At 51.7% G+C, this 20421-nt stretch overlaps 9 protein-coding genes across 9 annotated transcripts; 5 read left to right on the forward strand and 4 right to left on the reverse strand.

The window, feature by feature from the left end:
- Positions 1 to 136: 136 nt before the first annotated feature.
- On the forward strand, positions 137 to 1096 carry J7T55_013711 (alcohol dehydrogenase; the record flags this gene model as incomplete). The annotated part of the gene is made up of 1 exon (XM_053140609.1): positions 137 to 1096. The coding sequence occupies one exon, from the start codon at positions 137 to 139 to the stop codon at positions 1094 to 1096; it is 960 nt and encodes a 319-aa protein (XP_052996049.1).
- A 176-nt stretch (positions 1097 to 1272) lies between these two features.
- On the reverse strand, positions 1273 to 3291 carry J7T55_013712 (POT family protein; the record flags this gene model as incomplete). The annotated part of the gene is made up of 4 exons (XM_053140610.1): positions 1273 to 2390; positions 2456 to 2803; positions 2869 to 3206; positions 3266 to 3291. The coding sequence occupies 4 exons, from the start codon at positions 3289 to 3291 to the stop codon at positions 1273 to 1275; spliced, it is 1830 nt and encodes a 609-aa protein (XP_052996050.1).
- Positions 3292 to 4687: 1396 nt separating this feature from the next.
- J7T55_013713 (polyketide synthase protein) lies at positions 4688 to 5605 on the forward strand (the record flags this gene model as incomplete). The annotated part of the gene is made up of 1 exon (XM_053140613.1): positions 4688 to 5605. One exon carries the CDS (start codon positions 4688 to 4690, stop codon positions 5603 to 5605), a length of 918 nt encoding a protein of 305 aa, XP_052996051.1.
- A 419-nt stretch (positions 5606 to 6024) lies between these two features.
- Positions 6025 to 7931, reverse strand: J7T55_013714 (DUF1212 domain membrane protein; the record flags this gene model as incomplete). The annotated part of the gene is made up of 2 exons (XM_053140614.1): positions 6025 to 6532; positions 6607 to 7931. The coding sequence occupies 2 exons, from the start codon at positions 7929 to 7931 to the stop codon at positions 6025 to 6027; spliced, it is 1833 nt and encodes a 610-aa protein (XP_052996052.1).
- Positions 7932 to 9904: 1973 nt separating this feature from the next.
- On the forward strand, positions 9905 to 11443 carry J7T55_013715 (uncharacterized protein; the record flags this gene model as incomplete). The annotated part of the gene is made up of 4 exons (XM_053140615.1): positions 9905 to 9998; positions 10520 to 10631; positions 11050 to 11174; positions 11241 to 11443. The coding sequence occupies 4 exons, from the start codon at positions 9905 to 9907 to the stop codon at positions 11441 to 11443; spliced, it is 534 nt and encodes a 177-aa protein (XP_052996053.1).
- Positions 11444 to 12098: 655 nt separating this feature from the next.
- Positions 12099 to 14096, reverse strand: J7T55_013716 (uncharacterized protein; the record flags this gene model as incomplete). Its single annotated transcript, XM_053140616.1, has 3 exons — positions 12099 to 12308; positions 12396 to 13330; positions 13412 to 14096. 3 exons carry the CDS (start codon positions 14094 to 14096, stop codon positions 12099 to 12101), a joined length of 1830 nt encoding a protein of 609 aa, XP_052996054.1.
- Positions 14097 to 15563: 1467 nt separating this feature from the next.
- Positions 15564 to 15855, forward strand: J7T55_013717 (uncharacterized protein; the record flags this gene model as incomplete). Its single annotated transcript, XM_053140617.1, has 2 exons — positions 15564 to 15651; positions 15728 to 15855. The coding sequence occupies 2 exons, from the start codon at positions 15564 to 15566 to the stop codon at positions 15853 to 15855; spliced, it is 216 nt and encodes a 71-aa protein (XP_052996055.1).
- A 930-nt stretch (positions 15856 to 16785) lies between these two features.
- J7T55_013718 (uncharacterized protein) lies at positions 16786 to 17935 on the reverse strand (the record flags this gene model as incomplete). Its single annotated transcript, XM_053140618.1, has 3 exons — positions 16786 to 17105; positions 17168 to 17468; positions 17537 to 17935. 3 exons carry the CDS (start codon positions 17933 to 17935, stop codon positions 16786 to 16788), a joined length of 1020 nt encoding a protein of 339 aa, XP_052996056.1.
- Positions 17936 to 18539: 604 nt separating this feature from the next.
- J7T55_013719 (uncharacterized protein) lies at positions 18540 to 18935 on the forward strand (the record flags this gene model as incomplete). The annotated part of the gene is made up of 1 exon (XM_053140619.1): positions 18540 to 18935. One exon carries the CDS (start codon positions 18540 to 18542, stop codon positions 18933 to 18935), a length of 396 nt encoding a protein of 131 aa, XP_052996057.1.
- Between the last annotated feature and the right edge of the window lie 1486 nt (positions 18936 to 20421).

The following is a 20421-nucleotide window of genomic DNA, read 5'->3' on the forward strand; positions in this document are numbered from 1 at the left end:
AACCTTTTCCTACCCTCAATCAAGTCATCTATCCTCAACAAAATTCATCGAGACAAGTGTGAAAGCTCACCACAAGCCTTTTAGCTCACACCCTTGGCTTTCCATTGCTGCGAACACACCTAAATTTCTCCCAACGATGCCACCAAAGCGCATGTTCATCACCGGGGCCACCGGATATCTGGGCCAGGTCTTGACCGAGTTCGCCATCGCTCAGGGGTATACCGTCCGTGGGTTATCACGTAAGGAAGCCAACGACACGAAGCTCACAAGGCTAGGCGCAACCCCCGTGCGCGGCGACCTCGAGACCCTCGACGTCCTCGAAGCCGAGTCCGCCCAGGCCGACATAGTGATCCATCTGGCCGACGCCCTCCTGGGGCTAGGCTTTGACACGCCATACGACAAGGTGCTAGCCATCGACGCCGCCGCAGTAGACGCCATGGTCGCGGGCTTGCAGTCCTCCAGCGACGAGGCCAAGACCCTCATCACCACATCCGGCACCCTGATGGCCCGGCCGGACCCGAACGGCGAGGAGACGAGCGAGGATGCGCCCAACAACCTCGACTCGCCCATCACGCGGTACAAGGCGTGGGACCACGCTAAGGCCGTGGCTGAGAAGGCCGGCGTGCGGGTCATGTGTGTCCGCCTCGCGCCATTTGTCTACGGGCGCGGCGGCAGCGGGATCACGATGTTCATGCAGGGGGCCGCGACTTCGAAGGTCGCGATATACGTGGATGGCGGGTCCACGCGCACGACGACGGTGCATGTTGACGATGCGGCGAGGCTGTATCTGTTGGTCGCTGAGAAGGGCAGGAGTGGAGAAGCGTACAATGCTTCTGGCGAAACGAACGTTACGATGAAGGAGCTCCAGGAGGCTATTGCGGAGACTGTGGGTGTTCCGGCTTTGAACCTCTCCAAGGAGGATGCGTTGGCTAAGATGCCGCCTTTCTTCGTCAACTTCCTGGTTTCGGAGAACAGGGGATCGAATAAGAAGGCTGTGTCGGAGTTGGGCTGGCAGCCAACAGAGCCGGGTATCATTGACGAGATTCGGAAAGGATCATATGTTGAAGTTGCGAAGACTCTGCCCAAAGGAGAATGATTTAACAAGGGGGTTATCACAGTGCAATGTGGAATCAAAAAGGGTCTTTGCGTGGTCTCAATATCAAATAACACATTATCGTCTCCTCCCCATCATATAATGAATGAGGCTATCATATATATCATATCCCGTGGCTAAGCCACTTGGCGCATATTTACAGAATTTACATTGAAAATTTAAGGAGCTTTTTCCCTGGCGGTTGTAGACGTCGTCGCAACCTTCTCAAGATCGCGATCTGTTCCATGCTCACCAACAGGCTTCGGCTTCTCCGAGAACTTCTCGAGCTCGTTCATCGATTCCTCTGTGCGGTTGTACCTACTGTACAGCAGCCAGAAGATAATACCAGCCAGGAAGCACGAGACTGCCAGTCCGGTGTACATCCAGAGCAGCTTGGGGTCGACGGCGGTCGGGGAGAGGGCGATCGAGAGGGCGGAACCGAATGCGCTCGTCAGTAGGAACAGCGACATGATGAACGACTTCATGTTTGCTGGAGCCTTCGTGAATGCGTATTCCAGGCCAGTGATGCTGGCAAAGATCTCGGAGAGACCGATGAGCAGATAGGCAGGAGCTTGGATAGCAACGTGAATATCGTTTGGTGCGTAGGTTCCGTCCTCTTGCAGGGCGGCCGGGCAAGCGGCGGGCGCCTCGTAGCAAGGCCCGGAGTTGTAGATCATCTTCTGAACACCGGCGGCGTAGGCCATCGCGCCCGCGGCGAGCATGAAGCCCCAGAAGATACGCGTGATTGGCAGCATCTTGAAGCCCATCTTGTTCAGTGCAGGGTAGAAGATGTAGTCGCAGATAGGGATAAATATGATAATTGTTATCGGATCCCAGTTCTGCATGAGGTCATTCGGAATTCCGTGGAGATTCATCTGACCGGCTTGCGAGATGAAGTTGTTGAGCATCTGGCTGTAAACCACCCAGTAAATCGGGAAGAAAAGGAAGACCTTGCAGGCGACCAGGGCTCTCTTCACCTCCTCGACAAACAGGCTATCCCAGGTAATGTTGTATTTGCGACCGGTGCAGAGCTCCTCGTGATATTCAGGCTTGGCAGCGTCGTAGTTGCCCTTGTGGGTAATGGCTATCCACATAATCTTGAAGGCCTTGGGGATGATACTGCCCTGGGGAGGGCGCAGCTTGTACTTGGACTTTCCAGCAACGAGCACGCTCACTCCGACAATGAACATCAGGAATGGGAGAAGATAAGCGGCCCAGAATCCAACATTGGCCTCCAGCTCGGTGGTGGCAATGCTAGAGAGACTGCCAATGTTGATCATCATATAGAAGATCATGTCTGGAATGGCTGTCAGCTAAAGACTTGGAAACGAAGCATGAGTCCGCGTGGGAAAAAAAACCTACAAATTCTCTTGATCGTGGTTGCGGGATCCACGATGACCCTCTCCCCGGACTTCAGTGTCTTCACGTAGGGCACTGTGTTGTCGTACTGCTCTGCAATCAAGGGTGAAACGTTGGACTTGATACCTCCAGTGCCGAGACCAATGACAATCATCGCGGCGATGAGGCCTCCTAGAGCGGCACCATTCTCGATAGCAGCGGGAAGAGAGGTCAGGAAAAGGATGAGGTTTCCGACGATGTAAATAATGGCGGAGTAGAAGATAGTCCAGTACTTCCCAAGATACTGGTCACTGATAACCGCGCCCAGAACTGGGGTCACATAACACCAGAACTGGAAGAAATCCGTCAAGCCTGAGGCGAAGTTGTCAGTAAACAAACGGCCAAGAAACCATGAAGATGCTGTGAAAATTGCTCACCTGTAGCGCCGGTTTGCCCCAAGCCAATGGCTCCGGGGAGGCCGCCGCCGTAGCTGTTCTCGATATAGTTTTGAAACGGGCCCGAGAGACCGTAATAGGTAAATCGTTCGCAAAGCTCAACAACGCAAACGAGGAAGGCGGACCAGGGCAGTTTGTCGGAAACCTTGCGGAGGGTCTGCTTCTCCTCGTCGGTGGGCTCGTCTCCATCCGCTGTCACCAAGCTTGCAGCGTCTCCGGTGGAGCCCGCATGGTCCTGGTCGACTGGCTCAATGCCACCTGCCATGTCCTTGTGGTCTTTTTTGTCATGAAGACGAGGTTCAACTGCGGTAGCATGATACCTGTAGTATCTCCATTAGCAACCTGGTGGCATTCAAACCCAGAAGCGCTTGCTACGTACTCCGCGACACTCGATTCGTGATCCATGGTGGGTGCGCTGTACACGACTGTGCACGAGTACCCAAATTGACAGATTCCCAGAGACCAGAGAGGCACAACCTGGCTCAAAGTTGCTGGACGAACTTCAGCACCTGGACGAGGTGCAAGTTTACGGTGACAGCAGCGGACATAAAATATCAAACGGTCGGACGAAGTGACTCAGAGCGCGTATATGAATTCAAAGACCCTACATATCGAGGAAACACGTACGAGGCAAAAAAAAATCCGGGTGGGCCCCCTTTATCGGTATTCGATGTAATACTCGCGCATAATTCTTACCTCACACGGCGGTACCACGGGGATACCTCGCCCAGGCCACCCGATGGTCATGCCATTAGTGTCAAGCACGGCTAGGGAATTGCTGGGTGGTTGTGGCGAGTAGCAGGGCGAGTCCCTGGGCCCCACGTAACAGGCCGGGTCATAAGATACGGGCATCCGGAGCCGACTGCAACACAGCGAGACTCGCGCACAGCTGAGCATTTACCAATACGGCAGGTGCATAGCAGGCGTGGAGGTGATCGTTTCTCGATTGAACAAGATCGCTCGCCCTGCGACGCATGAACGGCGGCTGGCGCACCGTATTTCTCCGCGCCCCTATATTGCGCGCAAATTGCTGTCAACCACTCGACGGGAGATGGACCGAGGCAGTTGAGAGTCAGTTCGGGGCCGGAACCTAGCCGAGGAGGAGTCAAGTGAGCGTAAATTTCATCACGCGGTCGAGCACAAAGGTGCGTAGTTTTGCTCGTTCGTAAGGATGGGTTATGTTGTTACGTTACTACACCAGTGGCCGGCGGGAGACACCGAAACAACGTTCCTTGTTTCACGCGTATTGTACTGGAGAGTTCGTAAGTGGGTCGTGGGGCCTAGCGGAATTGACCGAAGCTTGGTGTTTGTCTGAGCTCTCAAAAAGATCAGATCTTGAGGGCTCTCGCCAAGTTTATTTTGCCTCTTCTCCACATGGCAAATGCGCGGGACTGCGAGTCGAAGCTGAAGATCGTGGTCCAGTGTACACTACACATCCAGATAGTCTATGTAGCCGAGTGTGACACCCCGATCATGGCGCCGCAGTCAGACAGCCACACTTCTCGGTCCGCACCGAGACCAAGAGATCTAAATGCCTTGGCTTCCAGAGCCGCATTCGACATCGTGGCCGTTCTTGGGTGTGCTCCCCTGTGACGGCTCCACGCTGCACAGAGTAGCGCCTGGGCACACCCAACAAACCCCCGGCGGCAGGGCCCAAGACTCTGGGGTTGTGGAAAACTTGCATGTGGGCTCCAGCGCTCGCGTGCTCGTCCCTGTGCCGATCTCGGCCCCATTTGCCACCAACTCATGCACAATCCCGAGCTCAATCACCGACCCGCATGCTTACATTACCTAGGTGGCGATGGACTCTCGTGACTCTCTCCCCAACTCGCAGACTGCGGCACAGAGTGCTGACAGGCTGAAGCCAAACCTGACTGGTGCACAAGAAACACTCCTGGCCATCCTTTACTCGCGTGCCCTGGACGCCAAAGCGGCCTCACCGATCCTGGGCGATCAATATGCTGTGCGACTCGTCGACCAGCTCGACTACAACTTCTCGAAATTGCGCGTGATCTGGCTCAAGGCAGCGGTCATTGTTTTGCGTGCGAGGTTTCTCGACCAATGGGCTGTCAAATTCCTCCAACGAGCACAGGATGATGGCCAACCTGTCACAGTCCTCCATCTGGCCGCGGGACTCGACACGCGCGCGCTGAGGCTTCAAGAGCACTGCAACAAGGATGGACCACACATTCATTGGGTCGACGTTGATTTGCCGGATGTGGTAGATGTGAGACGCAGACTACGTCTACCAGAGCCGAATAGCGAGAGCATGCACTACGAACTGGTCGGCGCTGACGTGACGGACGAGCTCTGGCTGGCGAAGCTACAGCTCCCACGCGACCGGAAGACGCTCGTCGTATTCGAGGGCCTGTCGATGTACCTGCAGCCAGCCCAGGGACGTTTACTTATCGAGAAGTTGACGGGCTATTTCGTCAAGTCGGGCAATCAGCTGGTATTTGACTGCTTCAACTGGTTTCCACTGATGGTACAGAGAATTGAGCCCATTGTCGCCAGGACAGGATCGAGGCTGTCCTGGGCCATTAACGATCCGAAGGAACTTGAAGAATGGCATCATGGGCTACGCTTGGTGGATGAGATCTTACCCGCAGATAATCCCGACAACGTCAAATTGCCACTCCCAGTGAGAATTTTCTGCTGGATAGTCTCATGGGTACCAGCTCTGCGGACCTCGGCCAGGAATTTGAGATACGAATGGTAATGTGAACTGTCCCCAGGAAAATGCGTGTATTAGACTAGTGGGACCCGCCCAAGGATAGTTATGGCCTCAGAGTCATACTCTACATATGGTGTTGAACATACAAAGAAGATCCCCTATATAAATATTTTGCGACCTCGTCGCTTTTGGTAGCCCACCTCAGGAGCTAAACGCCGCTTGACCTGCGCGGGTAGACTCACGACTGACAAGGAAAGAAACCTCTCCTGAAGTCCTTCTAATGTCTGAAATGAGAATGTACGCTATCCATGCCTGGCCGCTCGGCCGCCTTGCTGAAGATTAAAAGCCGCTCCCGACGCGGCGTCTGTCTTGTCGGAAAATCGAAGAAGAAAACACGATCCCTGCAGCGCTCACTGCTATGCTGATGCCAGTGTTCTCTGTGAGAGCTGTAAACGCCAACGCTTTCACCATGCCATCAACCCACTCCTCTTCTTTGCGAGCGGGTACAGCAACAACGCAGCCAGCGAAAGACCCATGGCAATACTGATACCAATCTGAATAACCTGCAGGAGGATGGGCATCGCATCGAGCTGGAGTTCGCCCAAGGGGAAGGCCACGTTGTTGGCGGTGGTGTTCCGCACGATAGCATCGGCCGTCTGCAGCCCCGCCGCGACGATGCCCGTGTTGGCCAGGCCCGACGGGACCTGCACGATCATGGCTGGCACCATGCCAGCGGCCGCGAGGGCGAACCCCTGTGCCGAGCCCATGCCGAGGCGGCTCCTGCGGTTGGTGGCCTTGCCGAGGCCTCTGTCGTAAAGGACGTGTTCCACGTGCCAGCCAAACTTGGAGTAGAGATTCCCCAGGAGGCCGATCACGAAGCCACCGATAGTGTGGGAGATGGTGAAGGACCCGTGAAAGACGTCGACCGAGAGGAAGTTGACTAGGTAGCCCATGAACGAGATGAAAACCATGCTATGCATTGTGGGTTAGCGATTGATTATTACCAAATGAGAATTGCAGAGGCAGTAATGCTCGGAATGTCTTACGCTGGGATTTGCCTCCACTTAGCTCCGCTGATTATAGCGACCTGGACCGAGAAGAATGGGACAAAGAAGAGATTCCAGCGCCGGTCTATCAGGTTCTCGCAGCGAGGGTTGCTGACTGCGTCGTAGTCCATATAACCGTACAGGGTCGATCCAATAGCAATTCCATATGCAAGGAGAAGAGAGTAAATCAGGGCGTACATCATTCTCGAGCCGCCAGTGACAATATTCTTCGTCATAATCTCCAGCGCGGCATTGGTCATCCAGTAACCAGGCATGAGCAGATTGATAGAGCATTGCGTCAGCGCCGAGTAGCAGAAGATACGGGACCCGTCGGCACCCCTGATGGAGCCCAGCATGCGGCCGAGAAATGACATAAGGATGGCGGCGGTGACCTCAAAGATGAGGGCGTACAGGGGGTGCGAGGGGGCAAACTTGAGCTGCATGACCCCGAGGAGGCTCCCGGTGATGAAGGCGACTGGCAGGTCGATGAAGCGAGCGCGATAAGCGAAGGGTGCAATGCCCACGGCCGCAAAGCCGAATATCATGAACATGAACCACAGGTTGTGGCCGTCGTTCCGCCGCTCGATCGCATCCAGCCTGTGGATGCCTTCGATGACGGAGATGCGTCCGTGAAGGACGTGCTTGTACACCTCGTGGGCGTCTAGCATTTTGCCGACGTGGGTCCCCGCGCCTTGGATCAGCTTGACCTCCGTGGGCTGGTAGATCTGCTTGCCATCCAAATCGTCTGGGCTGTCGAAGGCGAGGAGGATGTTGTCTGGGACGTAGAGCATGTATATCTCCATTTCCAGGGCCCGAGCTGCCATTTGGATGTATGGCACGATCCTGTGTGTCGGCGAACCATAGACTAGTGCAGCCTTGCACAACTTGGTGATGTAACGGCGTCTGGTCGGTATATCGCATTGTTCCTCCGAGAGTGTGATGAACACCTCGTCCTTTCCTCCGGTTCCAACTGGCGGAGGAGGACTCCTTGTTGGCGGCATGGGTTGGGCTTCCGCCGAGTGTGTAGAGAACCGGTATGTCGGGTAGTTTGTTCGACCACTGGGTCCGCGGCGATCGTACTGGTCGTCGCCAAATACTGAACCTCTGGGACTCTCATACCAGCCACTTTCCATTGGCGGGGCCCGGATGGTCGGGCTGTCATTGAAAGACGCCTGCCGTGTCACCACCGGAGGCAGACGGGCCAGCTCAGCCTCGGGGTCGACAACCATTCCGGCTCTCTTGTCTCCGTCTCTCGTCATATCTATGACCAGAAATTCTCTTACTCTGCGCACAAAGGCCTTGAGTCTGCTGGTTGTGGAGGGCATATGATGAGGCACCGTCAAGGTGTGTGACAAGACTGAGGAAGGAGACTGGTCGAGGTCTTGGGCATCTGTTATGGGCTTGAGCACAGAACGCAGGTGGCCACAAGTTTGTCTGAAACTAGACGAGTGCTATCAGCATCCAAGATAGAGCAGACGGAGTTGGATCGGTAATTGCAATGTTGAAGCCAAGGCCTAGATGTAGAGGAATTGCAGGTCTCACTTGTCTTGGCAGGGGTTTATATTGACAGACTGCCTCAGTAGAGTTCATCTCGATCTTCTAATACTATTCGAAGTTGCCGGCGGCGTGGCGAGACTATGTAACCGAGCTCAAAGCACTTGGCAGCTTGCCTCTCAGATACCAAGACTCGACGAGTGTTGCGTATGATAATGCCGCGGAATGTAGGACGGCCGCCACTCCGAACACCAGGCATCTTGTGACGATCTTGGAGAAAAACAGGTGATTCACAGCGCTTTGCTTCACAGACATTTACAAAAATACGCTTGTGTTCCTCGATGGCTTCAATCTCATGAAATTCAATTTTCTCAATTTCGCCATCTCTGTCATTTGGCACATCAAGTTTCAAACTTCAAAATTGAAGCGTTGGAGGTCCTTTGTTCCAGACCACCTTAGACTACAGGAGCAAGGAAGGCAAACTTCTCGCCATCACATACGTTATGGTTTCATCCTCGTATCCAGATCAATGACCATGGAGTGGAAGCCACATGGAAATGAAGAACTCGGCTTGTGTGTACGGTGTAATGAGGCCAGGGATGCTCGTGCATACGAGTCACCACTCAACATCATCACATGTGCTCACTCGTCCTCGGCTAAGACCATGTGAAGCAAATCACCAAAGTCTTAGTCCAGTGCTTCAAGATTTGGTGAGCGATTGCAAGAGGTAGTGTACTGCCATTTGGGAGTCATCAATAAATCAGCCACGTAACATGAAATCTCCGTGGTGCCGCCGCATTTTGCCCAGGTAACCCTGCTGCCATTTACGTTCGGCTTCCAATGTCCGCATCAAGCATGTCATGTTGATTTAAATTCCGTTACTCAGAGCCTTGTCCTTCAAGCGTAAATGGAACTTCGAGAGAGCTCTTCATCGGCTCAGATTCTAGCCGGCGTGGTGTATATGATGATTGTAACGATGAGCCTCCCCGAAGGCATTCTCAAGATCCGTTTTTGGCCGGGAAGGTAGTGGCCGGGAAGTAGCTTTGGTGCTTGTTAATCTTGCGCGAAGACCAGCGCTCCTATCAGCCGCTCAGGTATGAATAAACTTGACATCGACCACCCAGGTCTCTACCCGGTATGGCAAAGTGAAATGCTTAGGTATGTTACATCAAAGTCTGATGAGAAATCCAAGCCGTTCGGATCTCTTGGTAGTCTATCAACTCATGTTTACCTGCTTCCAGCCCGATTTTCCCGTCACTCAAGAGATCGGAGGAAGTGTTTGAGACCGAGATGGGATGATAAAAAAACGGAAGAGGCGTATGTATTTTTGGATGCAGCCAGCCGCGGCGGCAAAACAAGCTTGCTCGTAACCGCGAAACACGCCCGGCGGGCGTGGTTATGATTTGGTTTGCAGTCGAAGGCAAATCCAGGCAGGACTAAGCGTCTTAACATGACGTGCGACCGGACTCTTTATAATAAGATGGCCAACTACTGAAACTCTTGGCGCCCTTTTTGCCCTCAGAACAGAATGAAATGCAGATACCAGTTGACGGGCACTCAGGCAATTGCAGCCATTCAAATTTATTTCAAATATTGTCTTGGCGGCCGCAGTTGGGGAGGTGAAGCTGAACAGCAACCCTACATGGCCTGAGTACTCGAGCAGTGTTAAGTCTCGTCTACTAACAGCTCTGAGTTTGGATTCATCCGACACGCGTCTCCAGTGCAACACTGAAGAAGTTGGAGTTTTGAAGGGTCACCCTGTACTGTCGTGGCTTTGGATCCCGGACTGTCATGACTTCCACATATGTTCCCACTGAAGCTGTCAGATGTTGTCGAGTGGAGTCCCTGGCGACATGTCAACACTATCATCATCCAGCTCCATTCCGTATACTGGTGTCGTGAGTCGGAATAAGCTCCAAGCTTTGAGACTAAAAATATGGACACCACAACAATAAGGTTGATCGTAGTAGACGATCTCCCGAAGCGCTTGCGTGACGGGACTCTGGAGCCTTCCGTGGAGAGGGCGTCACTTTGTGTACTGGGCGAGTCCTACTTTGCATCCTATACTACCTAAATACTCTGTGCGCGATGCCATATTCAGGGATGATCATACTACGATCTGTAGAATGACGCTAAGGACTCACACGTACGAAAGTTTCGAGAAGTGATAGCAGTATACTAAGGTTGCATATGCCTTATGATCCCTGAGCCATTGCCGGAGATTAATATCGCCAAACCTTCCCCACGGGCCGCAAGCCCCATGACCCATGTCGTTGCAACCTGCCAGGCCTTGTTATGAAACGCCCCCAAGCAACAGCTTACTTTGTCCCCAGCAAGATACTCGCGCGTGCGGTAGAGCGGCTTGATTCTTCTTGCATCCGCGAGACGCGTATTGCTACTAGTTGACCGAACACAACAGGATTGCCCGTCGCCAAGCCTCCGAGCCCTGAGTATGCCGTCGTTTCCAAGCCCTACAGTCCCATCCCTACCCTGCCATCCTCTCCCGAACAGGTCGACTCGATTGAGTCATGGTATGGTCTCTCTAGTCAACTTCAGCCGCCTGGGTTCCTCTCCTGCGGTCGAGAACGCTGCTAATACTGACATGACTCCTTCAACTCCCTCGACTCCGCCCAGAAGACGCATGAAGTTCTCGGCCGAGGGCGCACCTCTTGGCTCGCCTGTGGTAAGGTGGCCAGCTTCATGCTTCATATCGTGTTCTCTGCATTGATGACACGGCCCCCGATGGGCCGCCTGCCGACGGCAAGCGCCTGTTATATGCTATTCCATCATTGCCAAATGTTCAAGCTGGAGCATTTGGAGTTTCTCTGCTCTGTACGTCTACGATGGATATCAAAGGAACGCTGCATCGTGATTACGAAGTGTGAGGCGCTTATAGACATGGCAACAATATTTAATCAAAGAGTTGCTGTCCAAATCTGAATCCTGCAGTGTCGAGGAACTCAAGGTCTACACCATCGGGCCCCTCTCACAATCCTTATCTATCGGTAACTGCAGCCTGCGATCAAGGTTCTTTATTGCTTACTACATCCTCCCTCGGGCGCCGGACATTGTCAGTCATTACGGAACTCCCCTTACCTACCCTTGCACAATGGGGTTGAAACATGCTATCCACACCCTAGTCCACCGCGATGCTCCCCCGGCCCATGAAAACAAAGCCGGTCCAGTAAAACCGAGTGAGTCGTTCAAGAGCATCAGAAACTTCGTTTATGTGTTCGTCCATCGTAACGACTCAGCTGCCATCGAGGAGCATGATACTGAACACGATGCACTCACGCATCACGATCTCCGGCGCTTTCCTGGTGGTTATCAGATTGGTGAGTGACGTCCCCGGCAGCGTGGACGGACTTCCAGCGATCCCTCAACGAGCACCCATATCAGATTTCTTGCGCCTTCAATTTCAATCTGAGAGCGCAAGTTTGTATTCTTCCGAGTGAATGGTAGCAAAGGTCCATTTACGTGCCTCGCGCACATTTGACATGGACATTGAATGCTATTATTTGACACCCGCTTGAAATTTGACATAAGAAAGGAAAGAGAGGCCAAAGCTGATACTAACTTTGTGTGATCCTCTTGTTCTAGTGAATACTGATGATGATGACCATCGACCTGTGTCCCAGCCTGACTTCCATGCAACTGCATTCAGACATGTAAAGAAAGTCAAAAGGACATACTCTTGGGAAGCGCCTGACGATGGGTTCGAACTACATGAAATGGACTTTCGGGCGAGAGAGCGAAAGAAGCCGATTTCCCTGTGATCAATGTACGATTTCCATCAAATGGGGCGAGCATCTGCTGGTCGCTGACTATGTGTGGAGCAGTGACATCTTCGACGAGTCCTTCCTGCCTTGCCGTTTCTTTCCTCGAAGACGTGCCATGCGGGTTCATCTTTCCTACTACATGTAGAAGGAAAATACACACATTATCATTTCAGGCCTCAATATGAATCATTGCAAGCATCAGTTTGAGATGACTGAGGCCTATTGGCGCAACCGGAGGCTCTCTTCTCGCACTTGCGTGAGCTCGATGGAATGAGTCTGTGACGAGGTGCTAAGCTGTCGTTGCCGCCGGGTATTTCCTTCCTCTCGTGCCCTCTCAAGCCCAAGAACAGCCCCTTTAGTCTCGGAGCTTAGATGATGAGCACGAACAAAAATGTTTGAGATCAGCGACATGCCGGCAACAGCCACGCACTGTATAAATAGTCGATTAGCATGATATTTGCCTGATCCAGGCCGGCCGACCTTTCCATGACACGATATGGTCCGACAAATACTCACCATTATCCATATTGCACGTAGTGCCTGGAAATATGTGCGTCTGATAATTTCCTGCACATCAGCCGGCAAAGATCCAATCATTTCAACACTAGCAGTGGCGTGTTCCCCATTGAAATGAGCGGCGAGATCTTGGCCGATCTGCGCAGCTAGCCCGCCGTTGTTCGCCACCATCTGGCCTTGGAAAACGACGCCGCCGACGACGACAATGATGGCCGTGCAGATCGATCGAAGGAAACTCATGGTCGAGATAACAGCAGCCGTGTCCAGCGCTGTCGCAGTCGCCTGCGCTACAAGAAGCGGCGGCTCCATGTTTAAACCGATGCCAACTCCTGTGATAATCTGATAAACGACAAGTCTGGTGATCTTCTTCTCGAAGGCGAGGTTGAGGAACAGTCCAGCTCCGAGGGTGAGCAAGACCTGGGCTACGTACATGATCGGAAGATATATGCCCGTCTTCTGGATGAACACCCCGGTGCAAGCGGCTGCAAGTGAGCTAGATACGATGAGAGGAAGGAGATGAAGCCCGGATATCAAGGCGTTGGACCCCAGCACCGACTGCGAGTAGAGGGGAAGATAATAAGATAGACCGATTAGAACGGAGAAGTTGCAAACGTAGACCAGATAAGCCGCCACTGTCGAGCCATTTGAAAACAAGCGTAATGGAACCACAGGATTTGTTGCTAGCTTCCATTCGTTGACCAGGAACATGCCCAACACAACGGTGCCAAAGGTGATAAGACAGATAACAGCCGCTGATGACCATGGGAATGTGACACCTCCGAACTCTAGACCGAGAAGGACCATTAAAGCAGACCCAATTATGAGCAGGCTGCCAGTCCAGTCGATGGCCTTTAAGCCAGCCAGAACAGGGGTTCTAGGCATGGGGATTCTGAGGAAGAGTAGCTGAACAACAAATACTACGGCCCCGATGGGTACTACAACACCGGTGAATATCAGTCAAATGTGAGTTCCAGGAATCATGAACGTTCTGCCATGATAAAGAAGGTGAGACGTACAATTCATCCAGAAACACCACCTCCAGTGTACCCTGGTGGTGAAAACGCCACCGAGAATTGGCCCCACCGCTGTCCCTACAGCCCACATAATCGACGTGATAGCGAGGTAGAGGCCACGGTCTCGCATCGAAAAGGTATCGCAGATTATTGTGTTGACCAATATGCCCATGCCGCTTGCCCCGATTCCCTGAACACCGCGGCCAGCAATGAACGCATCCATGTTGGGGGCAAGCGCGCACAACAGACTGCCGACGAAGAAAAAGGCCTGGGCAATAAGCATAATAGGCTTGCGTCCCCAAATGTCGGCCACGGAGCCCCAGACTGGGGTCACGGCTGTGCTCCCCAAGATGAACGCTCCGCCAACCCAGATGTAGCCCGATGATGATTGGAAGTCGGCAGCGATGGAAGGTATCGCTGGAGTGACCATAGTCAAGTCCAATGAGGAGAGAAAAACAGACAAACAGAGTGGCACCATGATAAGGGCGATGACCGCTCCGGATGGTTTGTTAGTGAGTCTTCCCTGATGAGTTCCTGCTGCCGTGGCTAGCCAGCTATCGGTTTCGCGTTGACTGTCGCCGCTGCCATTGGTGATGTCCATCCGACGATCCGCGCGGCTGTTTTGATGCGTATCCGAGGCGTTGGCTGCGGTCGCAACTTCAATGATCGTTTCGACCGCCGAAGCCATGGCGCATTTGAGCACAGGTTGATGTCTTTTAGTGTCCTGGTGTTGTGCTGTGATTGCAGTGCCCCACAAAACTGATGATTGCGATTTAATGACTGGTCTTATCCTATATCGGGCTCAAATGTTTGTTGAGTATAACAAAGTCTCGTCTTTATTGATTTTGGCCTTAGGCGTGATTGGTGGTGGGTGGAAAAGGCTTCAGCTGACGTTGAAAGGGATCCGGTCCTTCCATAGTCACATGACGTTCGGAGACAGTGATATTATCGGCCATATTCCTTGATATGGATCGAAGGATTCTCTCAATCGGGAAAAGCCACCTCTTCGGTAAACATTGCCAAGGGAAAGTATTTCGATTGTCCAAGATCAAAATGTAAATAATACTGCAAGCTGCGACATACAAGGTGGTCAACCTGAATGATACTACGTATATGTATATGTATGTAGCATACTTCTTTTTTTAGATATCATGTTCCGAGGATGGCTGGCTTCTCAATGCTGTCCGCTGGTGCCCGACAATCCAGAACTGCGCCATGGTATGTGATAGCTTGCCAAGCAAGAGTCAATTGATGACCATGTCACGTGGCCAAGCCATGCATTCAAACTGCAATGCTCCGGTCAACGCTTTATTCTGAATTTAAACCTGTCTTTGCTTCAATTCGTGCAAGAATCGTGTATGAGAATTGGCACGTCACTGTGTTTTCAGCCATGTAATTGATTCAAGTATTTTGTGTAGAAGGATCATGGCTACGTGTGTACTGGACTATGAACTAACGCGCCAAGGCACAGGAGGCTGAAAAGACGAGTACATTCATTCTCACCGAATGTATAAATCAGAAGGCCGTCTCAAACAAGCCTTATCCCTTATCCCCCGATATAGTACTATGTCTACGTAAGTGGTGACATGGATCTAAATGCAGCATACCGACGATGCCAATCACTCAGCGCTCACGCGATGATTGTCACGAAAGGCTGAGAGCTTTCAATTCTAGCTTGGACGACTTAGCATTAATTGGGTGGACAATTTCTACGCGTAGGAGCTGGCATAGGCTTTGACGACAGAGTCACAGTGCATAAAGCTAATTAACACCGAATATAGACACTTGAAGAGATACTGCGAAAGGGGTGGTATATTTAGCTACGTGACGTTTCCTCCAAGCACCATATAACAAAGTGTTCAGCCACGCGAGCGAGCGCCATCGGGTCGGAAACTGCGTTTATTGGGCGAATCCCGGCCGAATCTCTTTCAAAAAGCAGTTAGATGCCCAGATCCTGCTCCGAAGTTGCCAAGGGGAAGATTATAAATAATCAATCAACACACAAAGCTTTAGAACAAACCGCAACAATATCACCCTAGCTTCTTTGTGACCTTGGGTAGACTTTAACCCTTAAAGTCCCTTCTGTTTGATTTTCTCAGTGTCTCAGCTGGCTGACAATCGTTGGCGAACAACTCTCCCTAGCCTCCTAGACAAGATGTCTCTTAAAGCTCTGACCTCTTTCATCTCGGAGGCAACCAAAGACTTCGATCTGGCTTACATAATCAGTGCTTTCATTGAAGCTGGTATGACCTCCGTGATCGACTTCGATGTCACACTTGAGGGAGGGAAGATCAAAAGTGTCTTCGAACCCAATGGTAGTTCACTGGGCCAGCGGGTCCACCAACTCCGCCCCTCGAATGAGCTTCAACGCATTAGCTCCGATTCATCAGCCCAATCAATTTGCAGTCAACGACTTCATGAGCATTTCAGAGTCCAAGAAAGTCTGACATCGTTCCCTAGACTTCAAAAAGGTTCATTCCTCTTCTGGCGAAAAAGGGTCACCAAAGGAAAGCACAGAAGCCTCCATGGAAAGAGTCTTCCCCTACCACAATCACATCATGTCCAGAAGACACCAGGGTGGCTGACACGTTCTAGATCTAGATCTATAATCTAGTGTCTCCCAATGGCTGGGAGGCACATCCCTACTCCCTTCTCATTTGAGTTCAAGATCTACGTAATTTCCCGAATCCAATACCGTGCGAATCGATCCCGAATACGCTTCGCTCCAGTCGGAACTTTGTTGCCTACAGAGCACGATCTAGGCCACGGATCTATTTCATCCGCAATACCCGAGGCATTGATCACAAGAGTGGAAGAATTGCTGAAATGGACTGCTACTATTCCAAGAGTCCCGCGAAACCGAGAAGGACGGATGGCTTCAAAGCGCTGAAAGAACTTTTCTCCACTTACAAATGTAAGCGTGATTGAATGCAATATGCTCTGAAAATAATCGACGTCGACTGGAAAACCAGTATTTGCGGTCCTAAATTAAATTATTTGACAGTTGCATTTGGTCGAGAAGCTGAACAGTCTCGGCAGCGGCATGTGAGATTGCCTTGATGTCATTGGATATTAATAATCTACTAGCATTGCTTCAGATAGTCGCCACCCACTAAGTACTTCCTGCGAAGCGCGGATACTTGGGGTTGTTTCACCATATGAGAGACAATTAAGCTGGAAGTCCCAAATAACTGTTTCCCCTGAATTATGTGCTTTATTGTGGGTCTACTTAATATTACGATTGAAACACGTGTTGCCCAAAAGTCGACGACGTAGTTGCTACAATACATCATAAAATGCACTAGACCAAACGACCGCGTCCTTCGCGAGCCCCACTAAAATTGGGTGGCCTTTTCTTCCTCGCCATATCCGCGCGCCTAAAACTTCATCCTAGCCCTTGGCGACGTCATGTCCTGGAGATAGGTGTTGTACATGTTGTCTGAACTCTGCCTCCTTGGCCTAGCCGGCCGTGTCGGTTGATGAACGATTCGGTAGAAACCCAGCCCGTCGTCATCCTGCCCAGGGTTGGCAGTCTCGTACCCCATTGCTTTCAGCAGGTGATACACGGCAGCTGCTATTACTGCTCCTAGAATGGGTCCGACGAAGAAAATCCAAATCTCGCTCACGTAGTTGTTGTTGACGACCGCGGGACCCAAGGTTCGAGCTGGATTTACGGAGGTTCCAGTGTAATTGATACCTTCATGGCACATGTCAGTTCGTGTGAAGGTCTTCCGGTCTAGAAAAAGTATTAAAACTTACCGATAAGATGCGCCACGAAAAGCGCGAAGCCAATGGCCAAAGGTGCGATAAATGAGGTGCGACTTTTTTCGACGGCGAGCATGATGATAGTCATGACGAGCTCTGCCGTGAGAATCACTTCGAGGAACAAGCCTTGAACTGGTTCTACGCCTGTTGAAAGCGAGTTCTCTGCTTGCAGTTTTCCAGGTAACAAGGCGGACACCACTCCAGCTGCTGTGATTGCTCCTAGGAACTGGACGGGGATCACACACACGAGGCGGACCCAGTCAAAGGCTCCAGCAATCCAAAGTGCGATAGAAACCTGCATGTGTGTATTCGTCAGTCGAGATGTCCTGCATAGAAGTGAGACTTAACCTGGGAAAAACTCACCGCCGGGTTGAACATCCCACCGCTCACTCTGTAGAAAATCCAGACGTTCACGCCGAGACTAAGGCCGAAAACGGCAGCGATGTATGATATCTGTAGTAAACTTGGCCCTGCTGGTGCATTGAATAACGGCAACGAGTCCACCTTTTCGTTGCCTATCTGAGCAGCAGCATACGAGAAGAAGAGGAACATGAAGGTCCCCAAGAACTCAGATATCATGGCGATGATGTGACCTCTCACAGTGTCTTTCATCCTGGCAAAGTAGTGAACTGTCGGCCCATTCGGTTCAAGGTCAGCCGGCTCGATGCCGGCTTGCTCTCGGATGATCAGAGGCGCATCGTCCATGTCGCCTGTGTAGCGGGTTGGTTGGTATGCAATCGGGATGGGCATCTTTCCAGACATGTTTCCTCGGTGGCGGCCCTGTTCAGAGGCCGGTAACCAACTGTACATAATCGAGGACGAGGAGCATGCGCAGAAGGATTCGTGCCCTTGGCGACGGAGTGATGAGAGAGGCGCTCTAATATACAAATGTATCTTCGAAGAAAGAAGTTAAGTGACGTGTTATGTTCAAAAGCGATCGAGTATAGATTCAAAGCGATAATAATATGACGATGAATAAGAAAGTCCAGCCTTATTGCCTGATGGCACAAGAAAGTAAAATGGCAGAAGTACTTGGGAATCCCAACAAAGCGCGCTAGAAATCGTCTGACCTACAAGATGTTCCGAACACCAGCTCGCTTTCAAGCAGCGCTCTCCCTCGTCGACGTACATATTATGCCTTACATACTAATAACGCGGCATGAACCGCCTACTGAACGAGGATGACGCATGGCAGAGCAAGCATGTCGAGGCAGATCGGCTTACCCACTTGGAATCGCTGTCGCATCGAGCCGTTTGAGACAACCTTGTGCAACAAAATACCCGTTGCTTTCAACTTGCGCACGCTGGGACTTCAGCCTTAACTTTCGCAGGAAATGTCCGAAAACATCCTGGGCTGACGCTGGTCATGGCGCGCGCTGAGAGGCTGAGAGGTGTGGTCGCGAACCGTGCGCTACAGCTTCTGAGGCTTGGGACGGAGCTGGGGGAGTCTCACCTCGCTGAGATTGGACTAGTCACCACTCTTTTAGACTCGAATGCCCAGGATCGTGACGCCATTGCCAATGACTCTCTGTACATGTTCACTGGTCAATTGGTCAATTGGGCAGCACCGGATCCCCCGGAAATGCTTGGTGCTTTGCAGGTAGAGGACGGGATGGCATTCCAGCTGAACTTCCCACCAAGTCAAGTGAGAGGCTCTTCGAGCTCATCCCACCATCACGGAGGTGGCGGTGATCGGGCGCGGCAGTGTGCAGGTGTCCCAGCCAGAAATACTATTCCACTTGACTCGTCTGGCTACAGATAAAGCAGTTACAAGGATTGAACAATTATTTATATTCCGTCTTGCTTGGCGATTAAGCGCAAGCATCAGTAGCAGGTTCAATTCTGTTATCGACCAACGACCGGCTTGAACTAGCGGCTCGGACCTTTTTGAAGCAGCTACTAGTTCGAATACAGAAGCGATTGCTACGGTACCAACCCGCCGAACGACTATGCAGGTAGTCCGACTCCTTGTCCGTCAACTCTGTATCAAGGTGTTGCGTCGTTACGACCGATTTTCAAGTGATGAAACACTAACAAAAAACCTTCTTGTATCTTGTCTGCGTTTCAGGGACATAAAATGAACCATAACTGTACACAGATGTCTGAGCCGGTGGATCCGAGCCAGACGTCTGCTGGATCCGAACCAGATTCCTTTTGGATCCGAGCCAGTTATCTGCTGGAGCGATGTTTTGGGCTTCCCAATCAATTGGCAGCGAGCGAGTAGGTGCAAACGCCGCGGCACGACGAGAGCCCGGCACTGGATGTGGAGGAAACTTGGCTCCAAAGCCCTTGACGCGTAGATCAAAGGCATATCTTGCAGCAATCGATGTGTAATAAAGTGTTATACCCTACAGATTATATGCGCCTATTCTATGAATCTAATTATGTGTGCGAAAATGTGCAAGATCCCTGATATGTGATGCGGAATCAGCTGTGATCAGACCAGATACATGATCCACACAGGCGCTTGTGGCGTGAAGTATCAAGAGAAGTCACAGAAAGCTTTTCCACTTAGTGACTGAGTCAACTTCCAAGTTTTTGCTGATGAAAAAGCTGATGATCTGCATGCTCCCTGTCGCTGCGGTCACCGGTTGTGATGCTCTGCTTGGCGCTTTGCGAGGTGCCTAATCAGAAGTGCAGAATTGATGCAGATGTCAATCCAGGTTGGGCCTCACTTCCGGGGCCCCGGGCTGTCGGAGATCACGAGGGTTTCCCCGTGCGGTTTGAACCCGATATATGGGCTGTTTGAACAGCTCGCATACCGGGAACATCGTGACTGGCCGGATACTCGTTGAAATTTTTTCCCTTTCGGTTCTAGAGGCTTTTGATATGCCTCAGCTCTCAAACTCTGGCACATGGAGCCCAGAGGAAGGAAGATATCTCGAGAAGACCATGAAGTTAGGGAAAAGTTGCCATCCCCCCCGAGACCAACTAAGCTTTGCTGCGATGCCTTCGAGATGTGACGTACAGTTCGAGGAATACCGGTTTCCGCGCTCAACTTGATCAGCTTCGCTTTCCTCTGAGATAATGCCTTGAAATTCTTTTTGGCATGCTTTGAGATGTCATAGAATCAATGAAGCTACCTTGGCAGAACCATTTCCTGCTATGGACTCACACTCTCATGATATCGCCCCCGGAGAGTCTAACACATGAATATGTGCAAATTGACGCTAATTCATCTTCTGGCTCTTCTGTCCGATGATTGAACGGCGCCGAACCGTCCCCAGCGAGGATGGGCTCAAGCTTTT

This window comes from Diaporthe amygdali (genome assembly GCF_026229845.1).
Source record: "Diaporthe amygdali strain CAA958 chromosome Unknown NODE_7_length_1459731_cov_64_868725, whole genome shotgun sequence".
NCBI lineage: Eukaryota > Fungi > Ascomycota > Sordariomycetes > Diaporthales > Diaporthaceae > Diaporthe > Diaporthe amygdali.